Source organism: Schistocerca cancellata, chromosome 2, assembly GCF_023864275.1.
Source record: "Schistocerca cancellata isolate TAMUIC-IGC-003103 chromosome 2, iqSchCanc2.1, whole genome shotgun sequence".
Classification (NCBI taxonomy): domain Eukaryota; kingdom Metazoa; phylum Arthropoda; class Insecta; order Orthoptera; family Acrididae; genus Schistocerca; species Schistocerca cancellata.
Genome location: NC_064627.1, coordinates 597,678,160 through 597,705,713, shown reverse-complemented (window position 1 = coordinate 597,705,713; position 27,554 = coordinate 597,678,160). Strand labels below are relative to the sequence as shown.

At 43.8% G+C, this 27,554-nt stretch overlaps 1 protein-coding gene across 1 annotated transcript in view; it reads right to left on the bottom strand.

Annotated features, from left to right (window-relative positions):
• Positions 1 to 316: 316 nt before the first annotated feature.
• The window catches only part of LOC126156886 (outer dynein arm-docking complex subunit 4-like), a 170,615-nt gene continuing 143,377 nt past the window's right edge, over positions 317 to 27,554 (bottom strand). The window contains exons 5-6 of the mRNA XM_049916339.1: positions 23,877 to 24,161; positions 317 to 459 (exon numbers count right to left, since the gene is read on the bottom strand). Coding sequence (XP_049772296.1) covers positions 317 to 459; positions 23,877 to 24,161 — 428 coding nt within the window. The remainder of the gene's footprint in view (positions 460 to 23,876; positions 24,162 to 27,554) is intronic.

The following is a 27,554-nucleotide window of genomic DNA, read 5'->3' as shown; positions in this document are numbered from 1 at the left end:
TGCGTAGTTATTCATCAAAGGAACACGGAACAGTTAGCAGTTATCAATTACTGAGTTCCTTTAACATCAATGTGTGGAAACTGACTCGATGCTTGTTGGAATCAGACATAAAGATCAAGAGAACATCCGTTCTTCTGAATACCGTCAAGAAGTTTCTGGAATGGTATATCGAAAATCAAAAATCAGTCATCATTATGGAGAAGTCTCGCAAACACTTTACGAATCTTCTGAGTCTGTAGGTTCGGTCCAGCTAAGGTGAAAACTGTACACTAAGTTTACAGAATACAGTGCGCGTCGTGACCAGGTACATCTACTTCTAATGCTTCTTCTTCTTTTTGTTGTTCACTTGTATGGGCCTCTGCTGTCGCCAGAACTCTTCTCTGGTCTTGAGGAATTCGATGCCTTCCTCCGCCTCCGTCAAGATGTGACTCGCAGCTTCCTGACGCAGGCATTTAATATCTGAAATACAAGTACACAGTTAATCAGAATTTAAGACGGAATACATTTAATTTTAACATATGTTCGAGGTGTATGGAAAGTAAAATGTAGTACCTTTGATCCTTTAATGTGAGAACATTAGCTCAATAATTTTTTAAAAAAAGAAGTGTATTCAAAACAACATTTCGGACATTTATATATAAAGAGGTCAGCAACATGCAGCACGCAAATTGTTTGTATCTAAAGTACCTATGTATATAATTGACAACAGCAACGAATAGGAATTAAAATAGAAAAACGTATGCCTTCTTAGACTTTTAAAATAGTGAAATATTTAAGCAATGATTGTTACCTAACGTCTATTGACTGTGAGAAGAATTAGGAAGTCTGGGACAGAGTTACAGCATTTTCGAAATTTGTGGTAAGGTCTTATGGGATCAAACTACTGAGGTCATCTGTCCCTAAGTTTACACACTACTTAATCTAACTTAAACTAACTTATGCGACGGATGACGCACACACCCATGCCCGAGGGAGGACTCGACGGGGGAAGCCGCAAGAACCGTAACATAGCATTTATAGTACTGAGTCAATGCGTAGATTTCTTTATTTCCAGAGGGCAACAAGAACCGTGAACAACTTCCCTGCTTCAAACGAGACAGTCTGAGAAACTATGAATATGAACAGTTATTGGGTGATAGTCGTCATGCTGTCGTTGGTAGCCCATCGTTCACAGTTAATTTGTAGCAGTTGGTCGTAAAAGAAGGGGAACAAAGAGGAACACGCTACAAGCAAACTAGATATCCTCACTGGTTCAAAAGCGTGCCAAAGCATATTCAACACCTCACCAGGTTGGAGCAAAGTAGTGATCACCCCCGACAAGAAGGGAGTGGTGGCTGTAATGGCGTACACTCGAGTACCCTTACAAGCTGAGTGCAGCAACACGCTACACGTCTGTATGTCACTGAACCTGCATAGCACAACAACTTAACATCGACCGGCACTTTTTTTAAATAATTTTCGCACAGAATCACCATTACCAAATTTAATCACAGTGTAATGTGCATGGACCACGTTTATTTAGAAAAAGAAGAGCACTGGTTGCTTTAATTTTTACTATTCATTTTATCATAAAAGTACAATGTGGTAAGCGTTTTTTAATTTTTTCTGCTATATATTGTTGTTCATGTATGATGAGATGCTATTTAGAGCCAGATCTTACAGACAGAACAATTTTTCTAGGAATTCCTTCAGGTTCATTTCCTTGGGCTTCAGTCCGTGAAGTTCTCGTAAAGTTGGTACTTCTTTGTAGTGGTATAACGGTTGCTAGCTAGGCTATCCACATGAAAATCCACCCACACTAGGTAAACCCTGCTCTAGACTGACGAGACTCTGGCGATCAAATGACTCCTTAGACAGAGTCCTCTGCCACCATGTCAACGGTTTTGTAGAGAGGCGGATTAGTTGCTGTTGGTCACGACACTCGCTTGCTCTCAGACAGGAAACTTTACCTAAAGGTGGATGAACCAGTCGTTATCAACGGCACAAGCAAGACTCCAACGGCGAACCAGACAGTGCAGTGTCGTACTCCACTGCAAGCTAGCCTTCCATCTGGCAATACTGGTTACACGGGGCAGCCTAAACGTTAGGCGGAGCGAGACCGATAGCAATTCGTGCGGACGACCGTACGGGTCGCCAGCACAACAGGAACTGTGTTGTACGTTGTAAGTCTTCCGCAACAAATAGAGCTCAGTTTCAGTTCAAACCAGCAATAAGCCCCGATCGATAGCAGTTCCAGTTTCACTGAACTCAGAAATTCCACTGGAGTCCATCCCCTGAGGAGCAGCGGTCTGTTCGCCGTAGGAATCGTCACGCTTGCCGACGACAGGTCCGATTAGGTATTAGCTGTGCAGCAACAACACAAGACATAACCACGGAGCAATATCTACACCGGGAAGAGGACAGTCGTGTTCGCAGGTTTGGTTTCTGTCTCTAACCAGAGCACACGCACAGACTAACACTACTACGAGAATGTTGTGAAAATCCATATATCCAAAATATTAAACGTTTCAGAATACACAAAAACATTTCAGGTCTTAAATTACACTGACATTCTATATTGTTTCTCATTATCAGTTAAAAGGAATGTAGAGGGAAGAATGCCAATGCGCTGTAGATAATCTTGACATTTAGTTAAAATTTATTTATTGATCATGCGGGCTTCCTAAACATCTTGTAATAAATTAGAGCAAATCGTTACTTACCTCATGCTTTATTGCTTTTATGGAGGAAATAAAACAAATTACGTCCATTTTTCATTCTCTTTGGCATTATACTCCACATATGATTCATTGTTTGACACATCTTGGCCAATTGCATCTGTCAGAGTAGAATTTCTGGATGATTTCTTCCTCTGGTAGGAATGGTAGAAATCGCCGTAGTTCATTCATTTTCTTCTCATTTATAAGCACATTATGTTGATAAGTCTGACTTACAAGGCTTGATGGATTTACAGATGGATCGACCAGTTTTAATGTGTACTCTTCTGCTCCGTCAATGAATTGACTAAATTAAAAAACACTAAGTCTTTCATGTGAATAGCGGAACTGCATGAATGATACATTGAAACTGCTTATGGATATGTCTTTGCGTAGCCCTTCTTCGAGTTTCAACGGAAATAGCAGTCTTTCGGTGGAACTTTGGCAACCATTTCTTAAAATTTAGCACATCTTCTGTTTTTGGTATTTTCGCTTCAAAATTATTCTTTGTGCTGGACCCTATTATTAATTGTGCTCATTCTTTCAGCAAAAATGTCGTATCCGTCTTTCTAATTTTTCTTTTTACCGTGCTGAAATCTCTGTCAGGAGGAACGCAAGAGTGACCACATGGCTGATTAACTGAAATCCTCACTGTGCTACAAGAATTTTTAAAAACCTCATCATTGGAAGTTTTTATTTTGGCCTGCATAGGAGTCAGAGAACAAGAAAAGGTACTTATAAAGTTGCGAAAATTTTCATTTATTTAATCAAAAGGAAATTAACAGATTTCATTGTGGTTTTCCATACTATCCCTTCATGACAGAGGTAAAACCTGGCACTTCCACTTCGAAGTCATGCACAATAAAGACATTTACTGATAGCTGACGCAAGTAAAGCGTGTGTAATATTGGTATCTGAGGCAACGGAATGTTCTGCATAAAATCAAACGAGAGACCTGCAATGGCAGAATCTGTCTGTTTTCTCTTCAACTGCAAGTAATTTCTGACATTTGTCTGTAGCGTCACCATTGTCTAAAATTTCACAACCAATAACAATAGAAACTGATTAAACTAAAATGTAAGTGGCAATAGTGATTATTCTTTCTGTTTATGACAGCGCTGAAACCTAAAACTTTGAGAAAGACCATATATTTTTACATGTGGGATTTCTCTTTAGTTTAGGTTATACAGTGGCCGATAACACAGAAAATGCCGGAACGTAAGGGGTTTCTCCATATGACAATCGGTGTATATATTTTAAGTACAAAATTGTAGGTTACTCAGTTTTGTCATAAAATGAACATGTGAGGTTTCTCAGTATTACCATTCGTACCACTATCATGTGAGGGCTGAGTATTTGAGTTAAAGAATAAATCAGTGTTTTTACACAGGCCTCATAATACTGAAAATAGCTTCATCAGACATTGTCGAAGGAATGTAACACAACACTGGGACAGCTCGAAGACCACTATTTCAGACATCTGGAAAGAAACTGGGACATAAAGAAATGAAGAGATTGAAGTAAAGGTCACAGTGAAGAGGAGAGCCTTGAAAGCCTGGTGAAAGAAGGTGAACTCACTCACCAGAAAGAAAGAAAGAAACCTTGCGTCTTGCTAAAGCAAATGTACAAAGAACTACCTGTGCGCTGAAGAAAGCGTGTTGTATAATAAACCTTATCTTGCAGGCAAAGAAATACGATAGTTCTTCAACACCATAAAAGTAATTTATGGTACAACCAGCTCTTGTAGGAATCCTCTTTGGTCCAGTAATAAGAGCATACTTCTAAAATATCAGTGTTCCATCATGAATAGGTGGAAGCGACATTTTGAAGATCTTCTGTAATGGAACAACCACCCATCAAAGGTTAGCTTCACTTCCCACTAGATCTGGAGTTAAGAGGGCTGCCAGTCAAGATTTGGAATACTGAAGAAATGCCTCCTCATTTCAGAAATTGTTTGATGGTTCCCATCCACAGGAAAGCATATCGCACAGACTGCAGTGACCGCCACAAAATATCGTTACTGTCTAGCTTGTAAAAATTAATTACTCGAAAACTCGCAAATCGTGCTATGCCCATAGTGAAGAAATTACTGCCAGAGAGACAATTTGGCTTCGAGGCTTCTAAAGGAACCACAGCTCGTCACCTTCAGGGAAAATAGAAGGAATCAAATTGAGTTATTACACTGTCTTTTTCTACCTCACTAAGGCATTTTTCTCGAAATCTTGAACGTTTATGGAAGATTTTATTTCCACAGAAATTTATTGCCATGTTTAAATTGATCTGAAGAGATGTAACAGCAGCTGTCATTGGTAACGACACCGTTTGTGAGCCATCCTATACCTATATCGGTATTAATCAGGGATGTGAGATTGCCTCAATGTTATTTTCCTCCTCTGTCGTCTTTGTCATGAAGTTCACAGAAAATATGTTCTTCCTCTAACTTACAGGATTGGTGAGAAACTGTTAATGTGAGCCGTCTAAAGCTATGGGCTCTAAATTCTTCTGCTTAATGCAGTTGTAACTCAGTCTAAAGAACAGCTAGGCTTAATTCAGAATGCCGTTTCCACAGTATACAAAAAGATTGATTTCAACCAGGACCTCGGGAAGAATATTAGTGTCTCCATCGACGGAGTGAGTTTGGCTACCTTAGCAACGTCCTCTCAAAATACAAATATAGATTCGGAAATTCATTGCAGAATTAACCGTGCTGGAGCTCCTTTGACTGACTAGGATCTCGAGTATTTTACAATCATTATGTCAATTTTGCAACAAAGGTCCTCTTATACAACTGTTTCCCACCTTTTTTTATGGTCCTGAATTGTGAACATGCTACAGACGCATTCTTAAAAATCTGGAACATTATCAGCAGCGATACCTGACGAGGATCTGCGTAACATGGCTTATTAGACACACTAATATCAGCACCCTTGAAGGGGCACCTACAACCAGTATGCAAGTGGAGGTTTTAAGATGACAGTTACGATAGGCAGGGCATTTATTCGTACACTTAGCACGTAGCGGGCTCGATGGTCCTTCCGTGGACTGTCGACATGCTCGTGTTTCTAGCATAGGACAGGACGGGATGTGGCCTGGGCCGCGACGTCGGACGAGCAGACTTTGCAGATTACACAGTGACCGCAGCACATATTAGACCTCCGTCTGTTAAGGGATACCTCCCCAACACCATAAAGCCCGTCCTGTTTCGTTCTGTATGTTCGGAAGAAGAACGCCCCTACGAACACTGCTCGCATTACGCAGCGATCTCTCCCCAATTTTCGTCAATTTTCTTAATCAAATCTGTCCCTCGCTGAATACTTGCGGGACATTATGGGACGGCGTATGGTTAGGTCCACATTACCTGACTCGTGTCCGCATCAGTTACAGAAGAGCTCGGTGACACTGCAGGAAGACACAGAGTTCGCGTATGGGAGCTCAGTGGTTGGAATTCCCGTCTGGCCATTAAAGTTTAGGCTTCCCTACATCTATTAAGGGAAATAATGGCGTCATCGTTAATGGGCCTTCAAACCTTAATTTTGCTTCGTACCTCCATACAATACAACACCCGGTATCTCTATGACTTCCTCCACTGATGATTGCAGGATGACAGTGCAGCTGCAGCAGGCTATCGAGGACAATGAATGTATAGTCCATGACAGTTTATTTGTAGGTAGACGAACATGTGGCTGTGAACGTACGCAGAAAACATTATGTTTATAATCTTCATTTATGTGGTACCATTAGATGATGGTGCCTATTATTCATACTCCATTGTAATGAGTTCAAAATTTCTTCAGAACTGACAAGATGGTAGTGTTGGTGAGGCAGATGCGGGAGGCATTGCACGCATTCAGCTGTCTCCCGAGACCTGTATTCGCAGCTACCATTTGCAGTTGCAGAACCATTACCCTATGACACAAAACTTCCCCGCTTCCTCTGTGAATCAGTTTTAGAGAACTTGCTGTCTCTTATGGTCGGTAAACGTTATCATTTTTTCGTTTTAATTTATTACAGTCACAGAAGCTGATGTTTTGGCTTCTTAAAACGATCTCTCCTATACTGGTTATAAGCGCCTATTCAAGTATGCTGAGATAGTGTTTCGTGTGCTGTTGATTCTGAACCATGTCAGAAGCAGGTACATCATATTTTATCAGTGGAAAATCTCCATGTCACTTTCAGGGTTAGGAGAAAGATGCACGAAATCAGTTGAAAGAAATGGTTTGTGTTTAACATCATTGCTCAATATAAGAAAACACTAAATTGTTGTCCGTTTCTCTTATTAGCAAAGTACTTGAGAATAGCTATTGATGCTTTGAATGCAAACAAAAGCAGTTATGAAGATTAGTAAGGCAGTGTTGGAGAAACATGAGGGAACTGAAAAGGAATCAAAGCTGGAAAAACTGAGGAGAAAAGGTTGTGTGAATACGTCGACTACCGACATAAGCTGAGGACGTGATACGTCGTAATGTTTATTACTATTACTCCAGAAAGAAACATCCGGTACTCATCAAATCATTCGCCAGCTTTAAGAAAGCAGGGCTTTGCCAAAGCAGTCTGCCGACCCGGGCTTTAGCTACGGACATTTCTACTGCTATAAGATGCCGATAGAGAATGAATTCCTGGCTGTTTCTCTGATCAATAAGCTTCTTGTGCCACTTTCATTCCTTCTGCACTGCTGCCCTACATTTATTTTAGATGTTTACTCAAATTCGACAGGAAAATATCGAGGAAATTGCTTAATACAATGATAATAAGACTGACATTCATTAAATTGCATATATTCATTACTATACATATTCTCATATTATTATATTGCTCCTGTACTATACAAACTGTAATGCTGACCAACTAAGAATGGTTAAATGGATGTAAGAGAAGGTCTGTTGGCCCTCATCTTGACAGGTGAAATTTTGCCGTAAATAAAATAAATAAAGAAGAATGTGTAGCCGAATGGCAATTTTAATTTTTAATCCGATGTGTGAAATGAATATTGTCGAGTGGCTTGACACGTGACCAGAACTTCATGCATCACATTTAATTCTGTATTTATAGATTTAAAATACTCTTTCATACAAACATTTGCTCATTTCTTTTTGTGTCACGAACGGTTTCAGTCCATAAGATCATCTTCAGATATGTATATCTTACGGTAAAAAAGAGTTCTTTTTCTCTTACTGACACGTACCGTGGTCCTAAGGACTTGAAGCTCAGCTGACAGTTGGGAAGCGAATCCAAACCGTTCTGGATGGATTGTCGCAGCCGCCGCCAGAGGCTGGAAAATGCGGTGGAGGATCAAAGATTCTAGAACCTTTGCCATGGTATTCAGGCTAATGGGCCTGTAGTTAGTAGGGACTGCAGGATCCTTCGATGGCTTGGGGACGGCAATCATTTCGGTCTGCTTCCACTGTGAGCGTAAAGCGCCAGTTGTGAGATAGCGTTTCAGGATGATAGAAAATAAGACCAATGGCTTGCGTGGGAGCCGGCAGAGGAGTTGGTTTAAGATTCCATCCAAACTTGAAACCGACTGCCCACGCTGCCGCTGGAGGATCCGTTGGATTTCCGCCGGGGACATATGGTAAGAGGCAGTCAGAGGTAGTCTTTCTCTGAAAGCGGCAATGGCTGCCAGAATATCACGTTCACCTTGGAGTTCATCAGGCGTGTGGTCTTGGATGAGCAATTGGTTCTGGGCCTCAAGCGCATCGTCCCGAGTTTCTACCACATGGAGGGAACCATAATTTTGTCATCCATTGTGTGGATGGAATAGTCGGTTCTCACTGCGGAGCGCTGCAGAGCTCGTACAAAATGGTTCAAATGGCTCTGAGCAATGTGCGACATAACTTCTAAGGTCATCAGTCGCCTAGAACTTAGAACTAATTAAACCTAACTAACCTAAGGACATCACACACATCCATGCCCGAGGCAGGATTCGAACCTGCGACCGCTGCGGTCGCTCGGCTCCAGACTGTAGCGCCCAGAACCGCACGGCCACTCCGGGCGGCAGCTCGTACAAAAGCCCATTCCGATCTATGTTGGAGGAGGAAGGCCAACATCTTGTCTTCCCATTGTTCCACTTTCCAATCGGCTAGCCGGTGGCGGAATTTACGTTGGCAAAGTTTCATGCGATGCTTTTCCTGAGGCTCACGAAACAACTTCCGCCGCCTTTAGGAGCGGTTTTTCTGGATTTTTAGTTGGCGCAATAGGGGAGTCAAGTCATCTGGGAGTTACAGCCTTTGGGACAATGGAAGTAGAGGCCTTCATCGCCTTTTGGATTTTTATGGTTAGGTAACCAACAGCACTAACCAGATTGACAGGCGTTGTCAGGTCGAGATGTTGTCCAGTGGTGTTATTACGGATCCCGGAAAATTTGTCCCAATCCGTGACGGTCAAGGTAGAACGAATACCTAATGACAGAACGACGTCGGTAAGGCTGCAGAAGCACAGGGTCGTGCTCAGAGGCCAGTTAGTGAAATATTTCCAACGAAAACTGCACCGCAACGTTCTTGAAAATGGCCACATCCAGCACATCCGACTGGCAGTTAGAACGGACTGGTATATGGATGGGAATGTGCGGGCCATGGACCGACAGCTCCAGAGGATCTTCCAGATCAAGGAGTAGTCTGCCCTTGAGATTAGCAATGCGAGAGTGCCAAGCCGGATGCTCAGCGTTGAGATCTCCCCAACAATAAGTTTGTCAAATGATGTCAAGTCACAGAGGTCTGCTTTAAGAAGTGGTAGGTTAGGACTCAAATACGCCGCAGCAACAGTTATAGCACCAAGACGGGTAGAAATAGTGACTGCCGTAGCCTCTATATATTAGAGGCGTTGGAGAACCTCATGATTATGGACAAGTGTCTTACGCAGAAACACTGCCGTGCCCCAGCCTCGGCGACGGAGTCAGCCAGTGCGAGATCAGACCGTGTTGCGGAGACGAAAATCGTCAATGAGTTTCAAGTGGGTTCCTGAGACAAGCAAAATATACACACTGTGGTCGTAGAAGGTGTTCACTTCAGTCCTCATAACTTTAAGGCCATTAACATTAGAAATACAGACTTCTAGATCCCAGAGGGGTGTGATGGTTGGGCGGGGGGCGAGTCGCCATTGTAACAAAATCTGGCTGAGTCCGTCGACAAGGGCAATGACCTATGTGAGCCCGTCCTCCGACCAACAGATCTTAGTTCCACCAAACCTCTTACTGTTATTCTACTGTAGATGTCATAAATTATCTCTGAGCGCTCAGTCATTTAAAAATTGTAAAATTTATTTTGCCTTAGACCAGTTTCATTTTTGTTCTGTGATTAATCCAAGCTATCCTCACTAATGCAGAATCCTATGATGCTTGTGAAAGATTTTGTAACAAGCAGTTGTAACATGTGAATGCAGGTAGCGACATTTAGGGGCCAAACCTCTTCATTTGTTTGTACTGCAGCTGCATGCGTGGTATACTGACTATGATGCTACACTCAAGGTGTTTTTACCACACATTTTCGTTATGTTGTACATGTTTTCAAAGTGCCTGTTTCAGCTATAAGTCTTTTCATGTCTTATATATCAGTTTTATATACTAGTCGACTGAGATGAGAGATATTTTCTTTACAAAGTCCAATCGACTGAGAAACGAAAATGAAAAATAAATTATTTGCTACATCCAACTACTTTTCAACATAGTCGCCGCTCCGACTTAGATATTTGTAGCAGAGTGGTACTAATTTTCCAAAACCTTGTCATAGCAGGCAGCCGGCTGTGATTTCCATCAGTTCTCTACGCACGTCTGGAGCTCGTTGTCTGTGGCAAAATACTGTCCTCATAGTCCACGGTTCATGTGAGCAATGAGATGAAAATCACAGGGATCCAAGTCCGGGCTGCACGATAAGTGATCAAACACTTACCATTAAAAACAATGCACCAGCGACTTTGATAGAGCTGCCGTGTGCGGCGGAGTATTTGCATGCAGAACGACAATGCCTGGTGATAATACTCCTCTTCGCTTGTTCTGAACTGCCCTACGTGGACTATTTCCTCGAAACGCCTGCTCCACTCACTGGAAAAGGTCATCGGTTGACGTTCGCTTCCTTCCCTGATGACGTGCTTCAGATTTCCTGCACCGCTGCAACGCATGACAGTTACGTTGTATGGGCTGCATGAGGAGGGACATGTGGTCAGCGCACCACTCTCCCTTCCGTATGTCAATTTACGAGACTGGAGCCGCTACTTCTCAATCAAGAAGCTCCTCAGTTTGCCTCACAAAGACTGAGTGCACCTCACTTGCCAACAGCGCTCGGCAGACCTGATGGTCACCCATCCAAGTACTAGTCCATCCTGAAAGTGCTTAACTTCAGTGATCTGACTGGAATCGGTGTTACCACTGCGGCAAGGCCGTTGGCACTTCCAGTATTGGTGTATATAAATGCAATTCTCACTGAGATAGTTAAACCATCTACTAACTGTGCCACGTCCCATCATCCCACAATGTACTTTCCTACTACCTCCGTCACTCATACCACCCCACACCTGCTCCTTCTGTCTCTGTGTGGAGCGCTTGTTTTAACCTACCAACCTACCAACTTCTCCCTCCCACACCCCCGTTACCGCAGTCTCGTCGTCATCTGTAATCATTTCCTTCCCATATCCCACCCTTCCCGCAAACTCTTCACCACCTCCTCCCCACAAAGATTCTGCCCTTATTCAATCCACTAACCGTAACTTCCACAAAGGCTTCTCCTGAAAATCATCTTCAGCCATCAGGTGTCCCTCGCTACCTTTGCCTCCCAATTCAAACAATCCCAATCTCCTCACTATACCCCACACTTTCCGCCGTGATAACGAAGGTTGTCGCTGAAATCACGACGGAGGAGGTGGTCTCCGAACTCATTTCCTTCCTGCCTTAGAAATCTGCAAGGCCCTCCACATCGACAACTCAGGCCCACCTTTCTCATGTGCATCTTCACTGATTCTGCTCCCATCCTCGATTACCTGCTTATGGAGGGTGCCCTGCTTTACAACCGCCAACACCATGTCCAACACTCCAAATCCCTCCCCCACCTACTATCATTGCCTAAGAATCTCCTTTATAATGATCATCCCACACCCGACTGCAAAAATCCAACCACTTGTCCTCGCTGTGTACGTGCCTACTTCCTGAAACAATGCTCAAACATCACTTCCCATTCCACCTGCAACGCCTGCAATGATACCCACGATATCTACTCCGCCAAATGCAAAGTCAAGCTCCACCCATCAAACTAGAATTAACCATGCCTGCCGGACCTACTGATAATCCTATCCATCCCAATAATTTCCTCCGCCATCTCCCACTGCCGACAATATCATTAGATTCCCCAGCATTCTTCTCCAAAATATTCATGCCTTTCTGTGAGCACATAACGTCCAACAAACTTTCCTTGCTGCCTGCTGCATATTTACCCCATTACCCAATCCATGTACTCTCGAAACTAAGCCCACTTTGTATTAACCCATTTCAACATCCTCAATTAAATCCTCTCCGTCTGTCAAACACCCAACCCACTCTCTAGCCTTGCCTTTTGGTGCGACAGCATTGTGGCATCTTGTACCACAATATCCACTTCCTACCCACCGACATAATGTCAGTACCTACACCCTTAATGAAACAATTCTCCAACTCTATCACAACATCCTAACGCCTCCCTATATCCTTCACCATATAGATATTCTCCTGCCCTGGCCAGAGGCAGAGCTGCAACCGACCACCACAAGAACATCCTAGTGCGGCCATAGCTCTTATGCAACACTCCCTCCGAAGAACTTACCCTCATCCTCTTCTTCAAACCATAACCGTTACCTGTTCAGCCATCAAAATCTGGCCTAATAACCTCAGCCCCTGTGACTTTCTCACCCAAATTAACTGTGCATTCTCAATCTATGTTATTGCCTTTACCTTAATATTCATAGTAGTCTCCAATAGACCTCCAGCTGTGGCATCAGTTCAGACTCCCTCCAAGGTGACATTGTCCTCATCATGAAAGCAGCACCGCTCCATATGTTGACCCGGCATCTTACAAACACCTTTGACGCCTCACTGTAACAGCCATCGATCCAGCTGCAAGTGGCACCTACCATTCACCTCGCCATCTCCTATGCACTACATTATCCAACACATTAAGAACTTATTAAAAACAAAAAAACGTCCGGACTGTCCCCAGAAATGCACCAGATTACACTTCTCATTAACCCTCCCAAGTGTGGAAAGTATTCCTTCGATTCACTGGCAGTTACTTCATCACTCACCATCCGCTCCTCCACAACAACTACATCCTACCTGGCAACCTGAGCAGACGTAACCACTTCGGATCCTACCATTCTGACATGTTGTCAGATCCTGGCTTCCTTAATTTAGAATATTCTCTGCTCCTCACAATCCATGAACGCACAAATACCGTTATCCCATCCCTGCCTCAAAGCTTGGACAACATACTACAAATAGAATTAAGTATACCAATCACAGCACACAACAGAAGACAACTACTTCAGAAAAATTCCAACACTTCCACTGGTTACGACTGCATTACCTACAGACGCCTCAAAGTATGCCCTTTCCTTTCCAGTCACCCTTACAACCCTTTATCCCACTATCCTCTTGACAGGTTACTGTCCTCTACTGTGAAAAACCTCCAGAATCCTACTTTTCCTCAACTCGCAAAAAATATCCTACTGATACCTCCTCGCACCACCCCACCTGGCTCACCTCAGTGTTTAACAAAGTCTTAGAATTCATATGCTACAAATGCGCCCATCAGCATCTGAACCATCACAATCTCCTTCCTGCTAACCAGTATGATTTCTATCGCAACTTTTGTGATGACCAGCTCCTGTAGCTCACTCGTTTGCAACCCATCAGCTCATCAGCTGTAAATCCACGATTTTTGTCTCACTCGTTCTAGAGAAAGCCTATGACTGTATGACATTTGGGTCCCCCAACACCAGACTTACTCATTTCCAGATAACTATATCCGCCTTATTGCAACATTCCTAACAAATAACCCATCCCTTGCCTCTATTAACAATACTAATTCTCATTGTAAGGGGTTCACCACCCTGCTGGAGAAAATGTAATCTCTATGTATTGCTCACTTGCTAGAACGACAATTCACAGGCGCTGCATGAGACTTAAAATATCTTTGCCCCTGTTAAAAGAGAGCTGCAATAGAGTCGCAGGTCAGAGACGTTTCCGTGGCAGTTGCAGTCGCTCGCTGCTGCAGTGTATTTGTAGCCTGTCGCTGGTACAGTTCAGTTCATAATTAGTAGTTGTTAAAGTCACAGTGCAGAACAAATTGTAAAATTTTATTATATGGAACTGAATAATAATTGTGATCAGCCGCAAACTTAAATTATACCATGGAATGAGATGATGATGAACAGATGAATAATTCTTAATATAATGAAAAATCAACTGTGTAATTAAGTCAATCACCTATTGAACGGTAAATTTTATTATTTTTATTGGCATGCGCGTAGTTACGTCACTTGCCTGAGATGTTAATATGCATTTGTTTCAATCTTTTCTTTTGTGATTTGTCAACACCAGTTGACCCAGATTTGTAATATATTCAATTTTCCCGTGTAATGAATTGTAGATCTTTATCAATAACGTAAAAAAATTTCAGAATATAGTTGTTTTCAACAGTCAACTATAAAAGTATAATTTCCCCTTAAGTCAATGCCTGTCCGGATCCAGTCATTTACCTAAATTAAAATATTCCAGAATTTTTGTCAGATCATAGTCATGTGTTGTTTAGTAATCAGGCGACCAGCTGTGCAGCTGTGTCACTAAGTAAAGTCAGTTTTTCTCGTAATTCAGGTCTCAGACAAATGTCATCCAGTATTAGTAGATAGATCAGCACTGCACTAAGCTGTGCCATTTACGAGCAGATGTATAGACAGCGTTATCCGGCGACACCATCACGAGGTAAGAATTTTTAAATTTTTTTTTTTTTTTCACGGACAGATTGAGATTGATTTCACAGGCCAGGCCATTGCTTACCTCAAAATTTATCAGTTTTTCGTGAGTTAAGATTCATCAGTTTTCATACGTCAGAATTTAATTATCCAATTTAATTAGTTTCATTCTTATTTTCTGTTCGGGTAGGTTACACATCGTTGTTTTATATTTTTTTATTTATGCCGGAAGGCTAAACCATACCTTCCATTACGCTGCAGTTGTACTCCAAGGCTCCATCCTCTCGCCTCTCCTTTATCTCCTCTACACTGCTAATATGCTCAGACCGTCTCCGTCAGCCCACTTCCTTCAGTATGCTGATGACACGTTTTCCTTGCCCTCCACCCTACAGAGATCCTCACGATCCCTCCAGCTCCACTGCAGTCAGTTTACTTCCTGGTGTAACCAGACAACTCCTCAAGCTCAACGCCTCCAAAATCCAGGTAATAATAGGACGAACCACCTGCATCTTCCATCTCCATGTCTTTTGCCTTACAGTTTGATTAACTAATACATTAACATACTTTACAGTAATCATCGACTGGCAGCTAGCATAGAAACCCCGCCAACTAACCAACCAGCAGAAATCTCATGATAGACTAAACCTACTAACTGACCGAACTTGTGTCTTCCACACCTACAAAATGTCGGTCCGACACGTCTTCCCCTAGGAAAATGTTGGATGGAGATCCGCCTCACATAAGTTGTGTTAAGTCCCTTCACATGCTGGAACATCATGCACTTCGTCTCGCTTTGCGAATCAAATTGCCACCTTTCCTCCCTCGCACTGATCACATCCGAACAGCCTACACCATCCGAAACTCCACTACAATAATTGTATACTTTCTCCCTCGCCTCTACCGACACATCCCATCAATCCTATATCTTCGTACCACATCCTCTCCCTACGCAGTTTCGATCATCTCCCTCTCCCAGATCATTAACTTCATTCTGACATCTACCCATGCTACAAGCTATAAATCCACTCCACTCATTCCACCTCATCAGGGTTTCCTTTTCCTTTCCTCCCCATATTTCTGTAGCCGCTTCCCCCTTCCCCTTCTCACCCTACCCCTTTATCCCCTTTCTCCCCTTTAAATTATAACCTTACCGACACCCCCAAGTATTCTTCCCTTCTTGTCTCCCAATATCCATTCATACTCCGTAGTCCACATGAGTCCATCCTTATATCCACATTCCTATATGCTTCTCAACGTCCAACTAAGTCCCCTTAAACAACAAATGACCGTTCCCATTGCTGTTCCTTAATGTTTTAGTGACAGTAAAGTGCTTCTTTTTAAGGTCAATGTTTTACATGGTATTTTAAATGTTCTAAATGTGCTCTTATTTTTTTACCTATTTATTATTTCTGTTTTAAATTAAAAATAAGGAATGAGGAAGACAGAGACTGAAATACAGCCAGCAAACAATTGAGGCTCTAGGGTGCAGGTGGTACTATGAGATGAAGAGGCTGTCATAGGAGAATAATTCGTAGTGGGCCCCATCAAATCAGTCAGAAGTCTGCTCACGGACAAGTTATTGGAGGCAGTATAATTAGCAAGTATTATTGCAACTAAATTGGCAACCATCGGCTCCAGTTAATACTGCTCCTCCAACAATGCAGGACCAGAACTTCTGAGTTCGGGAACGATGGCGGGAGTTAAGGGACCCGACTAAAAAACACCGAAGGTAAATAATGGAAACATAATTTACAAGGCGACTCTATGCATAGCTTACAGCATCGTGGAAGGACGTAATGAACAAACTGATGTTACAAAGTAGGGACCAGTGGCCGCTAGTAAAATGAGGTTCGATCTCCAAAACCTCCAAAATAACCACTGGAAACGCACCAAAGATTGGTTTACTATGCGATAGCCGAAGCAGAGAAATTCGTCTCACTTCATGAATTACAAGGTCACTGCCACCACCTCCTCGAAACTAGCTTGACAGGGTAGACGTATTATTTACTTGGTGGAAGGAATTTAACAGGACCTCCGACAATATGTGGATATGAGATCCGCCTTAGAAAGCAAAGATGTGATTTGCTGACTGGGACCCCAAAGAACACTGGATATTGATTCAGTGTCAAACCAGTAGATTAAAGATCTGCTAAAAAATCCGTTGGTCCCATAGGCGAGGATTTACAACAGCTGCTTACAGAATGCACACTTCCCGGAAAAAATTGTGGTTTGCTCAGTTTATTTCCAATCCGAAACTCAATAAAGACCTGACTCGCATCAGCAGTAGCCAGCCTGGCAGCTCGACCTTCAATCTGGTCGAGAAATACACAAACGGATCTAAGATCTCTTGGCTGTGTATTGAATGATTCGGCTGCAACATCTAGGGTTCCAGAGGAATCTCTTGTATGAAATACAGCTGATCACGGCAACAGTTTCCCTTGAAGTGGAAAACACCTTGCGAATAAGTTGTGGAGACAGTCATATAGTCAAACTTACGCATCACATCGCAAGCCCAGATTTTCTTAAAACTGATCCCGACACTCCTCTAATAATGTGAAATTACGCGGAAACCATAAAGAGGTCGAAACTGAAGATGCCTCCAAGAATACCAAAGCGATCAGCCTTATCCTTTGCACTGTTCAATATTTATGTGAATAACACACCGATCAACGGAAATGTGATACTTAACCAATGGTCTTCCTCACCGCCGACTGTCTCCATACAGCGAACGTTCGTAGACTTCAAGTCCAGGTCTGAGTAATGAAAACATTGAGTAGAAAGAACAAAGTGCAACTACACCCGCAGAAGTGCAACGCCGTTTTATCTCCAAGAGATCATAATAGATGCAAGGCTCTCCATGTATTGTCATCCGATTGCTTGGATGAAGACGGTGAAATACCTGGGTGTGACATAGAGCATATGACTTATCTCTAAGGATCATATAAAAAAAAAATAAAAGTGAATGGACCATGGGTATGACGACGACCCTGCTGCCGTTCTTCCTAAGTTATGAACTCAGAACGAGCATTTGTCGGGACGTACTAGGACGCATCGCTACGATTCGATACGGGAGGGTATGCATAGCCACGCTTTGGGATTCATCGGTATAAGTCGGGCATCGTCGGGGCGCGTCGAGATACGGTCCTACTCTATGATAGTACCTCTCGAGGCCTGGCCAGCGGCCGGACGAGGTGGCCGTGCGGTTCTACGCGCTGCAGTCTACGGTCGCGGGTTCGAATCCTGCCTCGGGCATGGATGTGTGTGATGTCCTTAGGTTAGTTACGTTTAAGTAGTTCTAAGTTCTATGGGACTTATGACCTCAGACGTTGAGTCCCATAGTGCTCAGAGCCATTTGAACCATTTGAACGTGGCCAGCGACTACCAAATACGGATGCTACAGAGGGTCCAAAATGAAGTCCTTTGAAGAAATGTTTAGCATTTGGTTTCGCATGGGCCGTCAGTATTTGTCGATAGTTGAACGCAGACACTTTACACGACGCTGTTGGGGAAATGTCATTGCAGTTATATGATAAAGAAGACAGCAGAAGGCCAAGTATGTTACATATCACAGATGTAAACACAACATTCCCCCAATAAGAAATCTCTTTGAGAAATCAAGATGCCTCATTGAATTAATGTTAACCAGGCTAATATTTAATAAATTGCAGTGCAATTATGTATTATAAACAATTACACCGATTTATGGACTAAAGAACCTTATATGGTCCTCTAAATATCATTTTAAGTGAATAAATAATGACAGCTACCCATCAGCCAAACATAGAAGCAGTATATACTCAAGAATCGCTCAATAGGAACTTCAATCCACATGAAAAAATTAATTATTCGCATTCTTTTAGTCATTTAAAAATATTAGATGATGATCGTAGATCGAATCCAATTACAAAATAAAATGATGTTTTTTGCTTTTAAACGCTTAATTTCAACACTTTTTATTGCACATGAAATATAATTAAGATGCAAGCACAGTGCAGCTATGCAGAACACACTTAACCAAGGTTCAAACAATTTACAACGAACTGTTCGCCAGTTTAAGCAACTTGAATGAAATGTAAGATCATTGGTGTGTTCCGTGAAGCATATGGCACTTTGCTCCGTGCCTCTTAGTACTCCATTCATGCGATAAAGCCATATGAGTGGCTCTTGTTCACGAGTATTTTCTTTCCAGAGGGGTTCGCTTCACCAGTCTGGTAGTTCCGCCACTGTCTTCATGTGGGTGAGGACTCATCGAGTATAACCCAAGAAACACCTGGCCCTACCACACTGGTATGAGACATGGCGGCTAGCTACGTCGAAACGCACTACGAGTTGTTGGGTGATTTGGGGGGGGGGGGGGGGGGAACCCAACAGTGAGATAATCGGTTACATCGGATTACGTAAGAATGGGGAAGGAAACTGGTCGTGATCTTTCAGAGGAACCATCCTGGCATTCGCCTGAAGCGATTTAGGGACATCACGTAACATCTAAACCTGGATGTCCGGATATCGGTTTGAACCGCCGTCCTCCTGAATACGAGTCCAGTGTGCTAACCAATCAATGTGCCACCTCGTTCGGCACTACGAGTTGTGATGAGTACAGGAAGCTCATCGCGCCAGCGCACTCTGCAGCTTGGCAACTTGTGCAAATTATATGAACTGTATTTTCGGACATGTTTGAAAGAACGGACACCACGTAGAATTCGCAGCTGTGGAACATTACATGTAAACTGAAGGGGACCACTGCTGTCACCTGTAGCGGGACATTAAGCGGAATCAGCGGCGATGAGTAAAAGTGAATACCGGATTGGGATTCGAACATGGGATCTCCTGCTTCGTAGGCAGGTGCGTTAACCCTTGCGCCATCTGGAGTACAGTGTCATAGCGCCTGCATGGACTATTTCGGCACGCTTCACAGCCGATCCACATTCCCACCGAGCGCTATCTGTCTGCAGTCCCTGTCCATTGATTCCTCCTCGCTACTCTAAGATTCCCTCAGGAGATCTTCGTATTAGTGAATCCGCACTGAAGGTGATCCATTGCCCAACTAGGCGTATCAGTTATATGAATGCGTGGTTTCTGTTCTTTCAGACATGTACCGCTACAGCTGACAGCAATGATCCCCTTCAATTTATATGTAACTTCTGCAAAGCCTAGCGCAACATGACCATGCATGCAGTGCACGCTGATGTGTAGTTACTCAGGGTACATGAAATGTATTTGCAGTGGCGAATATGGGAAACCATCAGCTGCATAAGGGAATGACGCCACTGAAAATTGGTGCCGGAATGGGGTTAGCAGTAGGATTTCCAGCTTTATACGAGCAGTCGACTTAACCACTTTTCCTACCCATACAGTCGCAGACTTCCATATGTCATCCTTCTGTAACACAGCCTATACTCGCACACACATTATTGTAATTCCTGTATAGGAGAGGACATTTTAATTGGTAGACGCTGACTAGTATCAGTGGATAAATGCGATATTCCAGTAGCTGTGTTGTTAAGATGAACGACACAGTGCTCTTTCAGAAATGCATGCATGCACTTCAACGAAGTTACACAATTATTACTCTCTCTCTCTCTCTCTCTCTCTCTCTCTCTGTCTCTAGCGACCGATGATCTCAGCAGTTTGGTCCCTTTGGAATTCATACATATCTGAATATCTGAACATCTCTCTCTCTCTTTCTTCTCTGTCTGACACACACACACACACACACACACACACATTACACAGCCGAGCTATTACCTTGGGGATCAGGGACAGTTCTCATCACCATCATTAGTGTCCTGCTAAAAGGCAGGTTTTCACATGGTAGTTTTCCAGGGTGTCCTGTCTTCTGCCATCCTCTTCAGGTCCGTATAATTTCCTCTTCGCTAAATGTCGTCTATCATCTTGTAACTCCTTCATCCTCTCAGTTTTCTCCCACAAACCAGTCCTTTCAAAGCAGCTGCTAGCCAGCAGTCCCTTCTCAATGAATGCTCCAACCAGTTCTTTTTCCTTTCTCTTATAATCTTCAGCAGACATCTTATCTCCACAAATTTCCAATACTCTTTCATTACTCACTCTTTCCATCCAACGTATCCTCCCCATTCTCCTTCACATCCACATATCAAATGCTCCTAACCTTTCTTCATCCTCTCGTCTCAGCGTCCATGTTTCTGCCCCATGTAGTGCCACACTCCAGACAAAACATTTACCAAGCCTTTTCTTAGACCTTTATCTAATTTGCCACATAACAGTCTCCTATTTCTGTTGAATGTCTCCTTCGCTATTGCAATTCGAGTTTTCACCTCCTGGTGACATCTCTAGTCTTCAGTTAATGTGCTTCCCCGATATTTAAATGCACTTAATTGGATAATGGTACCTTGTCCTATTTTAATATTTGACAGTCTGCTTCTTGTACTAATGATAATACTCCTTGTTTTTGCTGTGTTTATTTGCATCCCGTATTCCACCCAAGCTTCATTCAGATCTTTCAACATGTTATTCACTGTCTGCTCACTTTCTCCCACTAATACCATATCATCAGCAAATCTTATACATTCTGTTTTCTTTCCATCAATACATATTCTTCTTTTCCCATCTAAGCCTTTCACAATAATCTCTTCAAGGTATGCGTTAAACAACAGTGGGGGAAGGCAACAACCTTGTCTAACACCTCGTCCAATGCTGCTTCCTTCTGACATTTCATTTCCAATCCTTATCGTTACTTTCTGGTGCAAATATAGGTTCTGTATCAGTCGTCTCTCTTTCCAATCTACTCCTTTCCTCTTCGAAATATCCATCAGCTTGTACCACTGAACTCTGTGAAAAGCTTTTTCTAAATCTATAAAAACAGGAAAGATTTCTCTACCTTTCTCCATATATCTTTTCCGTATACTTCTTAACAGGCCAATAGCATCTCTTGTTCCTTTTCGCCTTCTAAATCCGAACTGCTTCTCTGCAATCCCTCTATCCAGCTCGCCATATAGCCTTCTATTCAACACTCTCAGCAACACGTTACCTACATGAGAAATTAGACTGATGGTTCTGTGCTCTTCATATTTTTTACTGTTTCTCTTTTTCTCTATTGGTACCATAATTATTGGAAGGAATTCCTCAGGCCATTCCTCTTTGACATATATCTCATTACAGAGGTAGACTATTTCTTTTCTTGCCTTGTTTCCTAGACTCTTCAACAGCTCTGCTGCTAAATCATCAAATCCACATACCTTCCTATTCTTCATCTCCTTCAGCGCCTTCTCTGCTTCTGCTTCCAAGATGGTGAATCCCTTTCCATACTCCGGCACGTATTGCTCCTCTTCAACGCTTTGTTTTTCATCCCCCTGCTCTGCAGCCCTCTGATGTCAATCCTACTGTAAAGTAATTCTAGACAAATTTATTTCACACAGACATAACAGAATATTTTAGAACTACACCACTGGCCATTAAAATTGCTACACCAAGAAGAAATGCAGATGATAAACGGGTATTCATTAGACAAATATATTATACTAGCTCTGAGTGTGATTACATTTTCACGCAATTTGGGTACATAGATCCTGAGAAATCAGTACCCAGAAGAACCACCTCTGGCCGTAATAACGGCCTTGTTACGCCTGGGCATTGAGTGACACAGAGCTTGGATGGCGTGTACAGGTACAGCTGCTCATGCAGTTTAAACACGATACCACAGTTCATCAAGAGTAGTGACTGGCGTATTGTGATGAGCCAGTTGCTCCGCCACCATTGACCAGACGTTTTCAGTTGGTGAGAGATCTGGAGAATGTACTGGTCAGGACAGCAGTCGAACATTTTCTGTATCCAGAAAGGCACGTACAGAACCTGCAATATGCGGTCGAGTATTATCCTGCTGAAATCTTGGGTTTCACAGGGATCAAATGAAGAGGAAAGCCACGGGTCGTAACACATTTGAAATGTAACTACTGTTCAAAGTGCCGTCAATGCGAACAAGAGGTGATCGAGACGTGTAACCAATGGCACCCCATACCATCACGCCGGGTGATACACCAGTATGGAGATGACGAATACACGCTTGCAACGTGCGTTCACAGCGATGTCGCGAAACACGGATACGACCATCATGATGCTGTAAACGGAACCTGGATTCATCCGAAAAAATGACGTTTTGCCATTCGTGCACCCAGGTTCGTCGTTGAGTACACCATCGCAGGCGCTCCTGTCTGTGATGCAGCGTCAAGGGTAAACGCAGCCATGGTGTCCGAGCTGGCAGTCAATGGTGCTGCAAACGTCGTCGAACTGTTCGTGCAGATGGTTGTTGTCTTGCAAACGTCCCCATCTGTTGACTCAGGGATCGACACGTGGCTGCACGATCCGTTACAGCCATGCGGATAAGATGCCTGTCATCTCGACTGCTAGTGATACGAGGCCGTTGGAATCCAGCACGGCGCTCCGTATTACCCTCCTGAACCCACTAATTCCATATTCTGCTGACAGTCATTGCGTCTCGATCAACGCGAGCAGCAATGTCGCGATACGATAAACCGCAATCGCGATAGGCTGCAATCCGACCTTTATCAAAGTCGGAAACGTGATGGTACGCATGTCTCCTCCTTACAAGAGGCATAACAACAACGTTTCACCAGGCAACGCCGATGAACTGCTGTTTGCGTATGAGAAATCGGTTGTATTCAAATGGCTCTGAGCACTATGGGACTTAGCATCTGAGGTCATCATTCCCCTAGAACTTAGAACTGCTTAAACCTAACTAACCTAAGGACATCACACACATCCATGGCCGAGGTAGGATTCGAACCTGCGACCGTAGCAGTCGCGCGGTTTCGGACTGAAGCGCCTAGAACCGTTCGGCCAATGTGGCCGGCGAAATCGGTTGGAAACTTTCCTCATGTCAGCACGTTGTAGGTGTCGCCACCGGCGCCAACCTTGTGTGAATGTTCTGAAAAGCTAATCATTTGCATATCACAGTCTTCATCCTGTCGGTTAAATTTCGCTCCTGTAGGCAGATCATCTTCGTGGTGTAGCAATTTTAGTGGGCAGTAGTATAATTTTCTGCGAATATTCTCATCTCAGCAGTTCACCTCTTCCATGAGAAATGCGAACATAAAATAAGACTCGCAAGCACTCGTTGAGGGTCATACAAGCAATATTTACCCCACACTAGTTCTCCGAATGGGCCGGGTAGAATATTAATATGTTGCTTTGCCACTGTTTGCCACTCATACGCAGGGTGTACGATTTGGGGGAAGGAGCGGTGAGAGGGTTGAGACTGACCGGGATTTTGGAGCAGCTGCTCGAGGTACTGCTTGTCGACGCAGAGCGCGCCCAGCAGGCGGCGCGCCGCGGGGTCCCCCGTGCACGCGCTGCCCGACGCCGGCCGGCTGCTGGGGGCGTGGCCGTGCTGCGCCGCGGCGCTGGCGCTCGCGCTGCGACGCCCCGCCGCCGACCCCGAGCTGGGCACCGACGTGGCCGCCGTCTCCTGCTTGCTGTCGTCTGGCGGCGTCTGCGGCAGCGCCGGAGGCCGCTCGGCAGGTTCCGGCGTGAGCAGCAGCGTCTTCCCTGCGGTACAAACACGTCAGACAAAGTTTACAACTGCGGTTTTTCACGTAAAAACGCCTATTCATCCGTCGGTCAAACTCTCTCGTGAGACAACATACCGTCAGACTTAAATCTGTAATAACTATGGGATCAACAGCTGGCCACACAGTAGCTAGATCATGTCTGTATGTTTTTGTCGTGCAGTATTTGTTTGCCCTGTGCGGCTGTGTCCAGGTAATTGTTATGAATTAATTTTCTGTAAAATTATAAACTGGTGTAGCATGGCCGGTTGCGGTGGCCAAGCGGTTCTAAGTGCTTCAGTCCCGAACCGCGAGACTGCTACGGTCGCAGGTTCGAATCCTGCCTCGGGCGCGGATGTGTGTGATGTCCTTAGGTTAGTTAGGTTTCAGTAGTTCTGAGTTCTAGGGGACTGATGACCTCATATCTTAAGTCCCATAGTGCTCAGAGCCATTTGAACCATTTTCGGTGTAGCATGGAAACGCATGCAAGTAGTTGTATAAAACACTCTCGGACTCCATGCCGCTTCACTTCAGAATACAACCTCGAGCTTTCGGCGATTACCTCCGCATTTTTCTTCAGGATCAACTGATGTCAAAACTGCTGCTGTGGTGGCCCTGTATAGTCCAAAGATGGTTTCTAATTGGCCGGTAATTACGTAAGTCTGTTGCAGATCGTGTCAACGTCTGCACTAGTGGCGCCACGGCTCCCACCGTAGTATAAACATTGCAGTGAATATCACTGGCTCTTCTCGGCATGGAGTGCTCGCTTCATGCACCGCTAAGATTATATCTACTGTCATTTTTCAAGATTTTTCGCACTTTCTTATTTCTACAGCCTCTTTAATTATAGATTCCCAGACTGTAGCAGCTTGGGACAAACCTTTTTTCCATCAGACAATATTTTATGTTTGACAGGCTGTGCTCAACAGCATATTTCTCCCATTCTTGCTTTTTAATGTGCCGTTGATGGTCTGCACAGTTCCCCCTCCCAGATGATGTTCTCTCTCCCTCCATTTATCCCTCCTATCAACTATGATCCTTATCTCCCCCTCGTTTTCTCTGTCCTTCCCCCGGGCTCCCTCTTCCTCCCACCCTCCCATCCTGTTTTTTCCCCACCTACCCTCTCACTGCCTCCCTTCTCCTCCCCCGCCCCCGAGTCCTCTTGCATTCCCCTCCTCTGCCTTTCCCCACTGCCTCTCGCATCTGCCCAGCCCTCCCCCCCCCCCGGCCCGTCCTCTTTTATGAGCCCTCGTCCTCCGTCGGTTCCTTCCCCCTCTCCCCCACCACTTCGCTTTTCCTCCCCTTCCCCCCTTTTTTTCTTTCCCATCATCCGTCCAGGTTCCCCCTGTCTGCCCTCAGCTGTGGTGTGTCATATTTGTGCCAACTGTTTAGCGCACTGTTCAAGTGAGTGTTCATAGTTGTGCGTCTTTCCAAAGTGTTGGGAACAGAAATCATGTTGTCGCTGTATGTGATTTTTATATCTCTTGCGAACAGAAACCAGACTGTCGCCGTGTTTTTAATTGTCTGTCTATTATTTTACCTGTCAGCTTCTGTGTATTTTATTAGCATCACCAACCTTTTGTTTTATGTTTTATGTTCCACAATTTTCCGCCATTTCACCATTTAGTTCACCGATTTTATCGCCTGCTTTTATTATTTATTATTTTCATTTTTTAAACCAAATTCTGTAGCCTGAAGAGCAGCGTACTAAGCTGCTGCCAGCCCGCCCCCTTGGGGAGGGGGGAGGGGGGAATCGAAACTCAATAAACGAAAAAAAATATCTGCACAGTGGTCAGAAATGGTGCGAACCGACTGACCGATGTAATTGCTTCCTCATTTACAACGTATGTTATAAATCCAAGGGAACCTGAGACCAGGACTGTCCTTAACAGTGCGTAGAATCTACATTATCTTCTTAGGAGGTCGGAAAATAGATCTGGTAACTCGTCCTCAAAGGACTCTACCTATTTTGCTGGATACAGCGCCACAGAAGGGAAGGAATGCAGTCAGGAGCAGTCAGCAGTCATCACGTGAATGTTCAGAGTTTTCACATTTCCTTTGTTTGGAGCACACTGACTTCATACCATGTGGCACATAGCCATTGCTTTGGAACACATACTTCAGATGTTTAATTTCAGAATCCAAGTAGTAGTCGCCACAAACAGTTTTTACACTGTGTACCAGAGTTTTTAAAGCTGCTGTCTTCCGGAGTAGTTGGTGAAAACGCTGGGAGCTAAGATATCAATCGGTGTTCATCAGTTTGCGCTACACTGAATGGCGAGACGTCCATCCAACTTCCGTTGTACTAAAACATCTAAAAATAGCAGCCTTCCCTCTTCTTGCTCTGTCTCAACAGTGAACTGCCTGTCTGGGCACATGCTCGTCACATGTTCATGGAAGTGATGAAGAGCTTCTACGCCACGTGGCCGCCCATAAACGTGTCATGAAAACGATAAAATGAAGATGGATGAAGGGCAGCCAAATTTAATGTATGTTCCTCAAATGGTTCAAATGGCTCTGAGCACTATGGAACTTAACTGCTGAGGTCATCAGTCCCCTAGAACTTAGAACTACTTAAACCTAACTAACCTAAGGACACCACACACATCCATGCTCGAGACAAGATTCGAACCTGCGACCGTAGCGGTCGCGCGGTTCCAGACAGTAACACCTAGAACCGCTCGGTCACACCGGCTTGCGTTCCTCAGAATGGTTCATAAAAAAATTGGCCATTGCTAGAGCCAGCAGAGTCCATTTTGTCCATTATTTCATAAAATTTACAGCCATACAGGAACAATGGTCGTCATAAAGTGTCGGAACAACTGAAGTGTTTCAGGAGGAAAATATTCTGCCAACAGTTTCAAACTGTTTTGTACAACAGCGCCGTCGTGAAAGACTGCATTTTCATGCAGTTAGGACATTGATTTGCAGAACATTACGAAGAACTTACGGAGCACTACTAGCACCTATAGTGAGACAATAAAAATACTCACCAGAAGAGAAGTGAACATCGGTGTCAAGTTGAAAATTACAAAATAATGAGAGATGACACTGGTGCCAATCATGGTGTTGGTATCATGTAGACCATAAGGCAACATGATTAAGAACTGATAGGTTTTCTTACCGTGACTATAACACCTGCAGGAAGTTGTGGCGACTGGTTTTGTTACCATGACTATAATACCTGTAGGAAGTTGTGTTGACTTCAACTTTCTGAGTTGATAGAGGATAGGACAGCAGAAGTTAGTAATTGCAGCAGACATCAGTGTAGGTAGGAACCATTCCATGCAGGCAGCAGAGATGTCTCTTGGCTGAGAACAGCCGCGAGCTGACAGCAGTCAGCTGCAGGAGAAGCAGGTAGGGGGCATCCTCAGAGGCAGCAGGTTGTCCTAGA